At 39.9% G+C, this 3,888-nt stretch overlaps 1 protein-coding gene across 1 annotated transcript; it reads right to left on the minus strand.

Moving 5' to 3' along the window:
* Positions 1 to 1,294: 1,294 nt before the first annotated feature.
* rcvrna (recoverin a) lies at positions 1,295 to 3,546 on the minus strand. The gene is made up of 3 exons (XM_084925139.1): positions 2,258 to 3,546; positions 1,875 to 1,986; positions 1,295 to 1,779 (listed from the first exon to the last, which is right to left on the minus strand). Exons 1-3 carry the CDS (start codon positions 2,636 to 2,638, stop codon positions 1,661 to 1,663), a joined length of 612 nt encoding a protein of 203 aa, XP_084781265.1. The 5' UTR covers positions 2,639 to 3,546; the 3' UTR covers positions 1,295 to 1,660.
* Between the last annotated feature and the right edge of the window lie 342 nt (positions 3,547 to 3,888).

Raw genomic sequence — 3,888 nt, forward strand, 5'->3', positions numbered from 1 at the left:
CAGAAATGCACTCTGCGGCTGTGGACCAAGAAAAACTCTGCAGAAGAGGCACATTCAAGCCAGACTGAGGCATGCTGAGGACAACCTGGAGAAAGATTGAATGAAACTATACCCCGTTCTCAGAGTGACGCTGATTATGTCACAAAGCCCTGACTTGAATCCCACTGAAAATCTGTGGGGTGAACTGAAGTCCAAAGTCCATTACAGAAGACCATCAGATCAACCGACTAAAACAACAGACTGCAGAAAAGGAAAAACGATACACAGTGACTGTTATCGTCATAATGTGAAATAATATTGTTTCTGTATACAAAGTAAAGAAATGTAAGCATCCAAAATAACAGTAGGATGTTTGGGAAAGCTTTTGCAAATTCCTTGCCTCTCCAAATTACCCTTAAAAATAGGAATTTTCACAAGGGGGCAAATAATTCTGTCCTCATTTGTATTTTCCACCTGTTTAATATAAAAATCAGTGGTGTGTCTAGTGGCTGGGGGCAAGGGGTGGAAGAGACCCCTATTAAAATATGATTCTATTTTATGCCAGTGTTATAATCTGGATTTATTTTTGATCAAATAGTCGACTTTCTTATTGTCCTCGTGGTCTCCTGTTTAATAAATAGTCCTATAAACAATCCAGATAATATAAATGTAATTAAAATATAAACATTTAAGGATTAAAATACAGAAACTAAACTAAGTTTCATTGGAAACCAAACCAGAGTAAATATATGTGTAAAGATAATCCAAAATAAAGTTGCATACAAACTACAGTTAGGATGAGTCACTCTGTGAAACAGTGCAAACACTACAAATATATCAGTTAAAACAAATTCCAAGTGTAAAGGAAGTGTGTTCAAAATGCATGTTTCAGACACACTGCTTTTTAAAAGAGTCGAGGACATGGCTGAAGTGTCCTTGGTGGATGTTACCATGTTATACAACGACACTTAAAAAGCACAACACATAACACACATACACCTTTACAGACAGGTTTTCATGTTCACGTACACAAAAGAGAACATTTAAACAAATAATGAGTTAACGTGTTCACTGCCACAACTACACAAAAAACGTACAAAACATATTTGAACAAAATTTAACAAACTAAAATAACGAACAAACTTGTGCGCTGTCCATTGTAAATTGTGTGATTTAAAGATTTAACTGCATGAAATCAGCTCGTTTACACAAAGTACAACATCTAAACCAAGGAGGCTAAACAAAACGGACGCGCCAAAAACGTCCAGTCCAGCCTATGGATGACTTTGTAAAGTGGGAATATGGATCCACAAAGGAGTTATTAATAAAATTTATTGCAACACAAGTAAAAATGTGAAGAAATTGATTCTGGTTAATTAAACGTGACCACTGAACATCCCTGTTCTAGCCTGAGCGGTTACACTGTTTAAAATTGATCCATTGCACAGTTGTTCAGCTTCTATTTTATTTTATTTTATCAAATGTGCCTAATCTCCCTATTTACTTATTACTTGCAATGACAAAAAATTAAACACTGTTTAACTAGTTTACCAGAAAGAACATGAACATGATTAATTACAATAAAAAACGAGAAATGTGGTTTAAGTGGTTAAAATATAGCCACAAAAATCAGTCTTAAAACCACGTGAGGTTTTTTTCTGCTCTGTTTTTAGCCTGTACTCTACTGCTTCTTCTCTTTCAGCTTGTCTTTGATTTTCTGAGGTTCATCATATTGTATCAAGCGTAGGATATCCTTGTTGTCCATCACGCCCTGAATGAACTCTCCCTCTGAGATTTTATCTGCAAAGAACCAAAAAAAGAAGCGTCAACAAAATGCTTGTGCCTTGTGAAGGTGCAGTAGATAACGAGATGAGAGTTAGTAAAGTGTGGTTTACCGTTCTCCTTCTTTCCGAAAAATGTCCAGATCTTTTCAGCCCTTTTCTCCGGCGTGTTTTCATCCTCAGGGAGCTTCTTCTGTGCGTCAGCAGGAATCATGTTGAATATTGACTGCAGGAGAGTAAACACATTTTATAGGTGTAACCAATGATTCATGATGAATTTTATCAAATATTCGTCGGAATATTACATTTTCTTTGAGTAATTGTAAGTGGAATAATTTGGAAGAGGCTGTGGCTTAAAATTGAAATCATCAAAGGTCCATTTACACATTCACAGAAGTGATCGTGATTATTCAATAGATGAATGTAACGCGAATTCAGTTTAGTCATGTAATTTTAGTGTATTCAGAACAGATAAAATTACTATGAAGTATAGGTACCCTAACAATCTCTTGGATTTCATTTTTGCTGATGGTTCCATTTCCATCCACATCATAGAGGCCAAAGGCCCACTCCAGCTTCTGCAGAGTCTTTCCCCCGGAGGTGAGGTGCAGAGCGACGATGTACTCCTTAAAGTCCAAAGTTCCGTCTGCATTAGTGTCGAAACTCCTGAAAACGTGCCGCGCATACGCCGTGGGGTCCGCGTCTGGGAAGAAGCTGGCATAGATGCCCTCGAACTGCTGCTTGCTGATCCTCCCGCTGGGACACTCCTTGAGGAAGGACTGATACCAGGTGCACAGTTCAGCCTCTGTGTATTTGGTGTTGGACTTCAGCTCTTCCAGGAGCTCCTTCGACAAAGCGCTGCTCTTAGTATTCCCCATCCTGATCAAGAAAGGTTAAATTCTTGTATCTCCTGCGATTGGCCGTTAAACTTCTGTGGAGTTTGTGCGCTCTGTCTTGTGTTCGCTCTGTCGAGCCCCTCAAGGTGCCAAATGGGATTATGATCATCACTGCCTAAATCCAGACAGCTGTCTTGAAGATTAAGGGGGATAACTGCGTCACACTGCTATGACACCTTTTTATTGAAGACAGAGTTAAATACAGGAGGCAAGCGCAGCGGATTAAAGGCAGCAGGTGGCCGTTACTTAGAAGCTCAACATCTGGGAGGATATTTGCCTTTTTAAGCAGAATTTGTGTAAATACACTCTAATATTTAGTTACAGGGTTGAAGTATAATAATACTGACTTTGGGGCCAAAGAAAGACGAGCTTAGACTGGTGCCATCTTTTATCATTGCCACTAGGGAGGAATTTGCTTACACTAAACCAGACAGTGTTAAACAAATGTATTAGACCACCACCGAATGTAAGGTTTATTCTACAGCTGTCCTAAATTAACAGTTTTGGTCATTTCCAAAATCATCTTTATGTTAATACATCCATCCATTCTCTTCTGCTTATCCAACTGAGGGTCAAGGGGAGGCTGGAGCCTATCCCAGCTGTCTTAGGGCGATAGGCAGAGTGCACCCTGGACAGGTTGCCAGTCTGTCGCAGGGCTAACAAAGAGATGGACAACCATTCACACTTATGGGCAACTTAGAATCCTCTGGTAACCTAACCACACTAACTGCATGTCTTTGGACCATGGGAGGAAACCGGAGTACCTGGAGAGAAGCCATGCAAACATGGGTAGAACATGCAAACGCCACACAGAAAACCCTGGACTACAGGATCTTCTTGCTGGTAACCGTGCTAATCACTGTTTCTGCAATGTTAGCCCAAAAAGTTGATTCTGTTCATCTGAAACTTTTTCAGTAGGAGAAATGTTTAGTTATTCATCCAAGTGATTTGTTCAGTCTCAGCTGACTGCCAACCTTATAAACAGTACCTTTGCACAATGACTGAAATTAACCCAGTGAGCGAATAACGGGCTGTGAGGTCAGTTCATTGATGATACATCTCAGGACCACAATTCATGGATCACATTAACTCGGGGGGGACCAAAACATCTAATTCAACGGGGAGGATATGAAAAGTGGCAGACATCGAGGAAACCAAAAACCTCTGGCTAAGCGGAGGCCAGGACTCCACAGTCTATTTACACCTACAAGCCAGTGGACACTCTTTCAATG

The sequence above is a fragment of the Perissodus microlepis genome, chromosome 4 (genome assembly GCF_051167445.1).
Source record: "Perissodus microlepis isolate ML-2025 ecotype Zambia chromosome 4, ASM5116744v1, whole genome shotgun sequence".
NCBI lineage: Eukaryota > Metazoa > Chordata > Actinopteri > Cichliformes > Cichlidae > Perissodus > Perissodus microlepis.

Excerpts from the sequence above, each read along its gene's own strand:
- rcvrna (XM_084925139.1), bottom strand. The coding sequence starts at position 2,638 with ATGGGGAATACTAAGAGCAGCGCTTTGTCGAAGGAGCTCCTGGAAGAG. Across the intron at positions 1,987-2,257 it reads AAATCCAAGAGATTGTTAGG|TCAATATTCAACATGATTCC; the intron begins GTACCTATACTT and ends ACTCTCCTGCAG. Across the intron at positions 1,780-1,874 it reads TTTCGGAAAGAAGGAGAACG|ATAAAATCTCAGAGGGAGAG; the intron begins GTAAACCACACT and ends GGTTCTTTGCAG.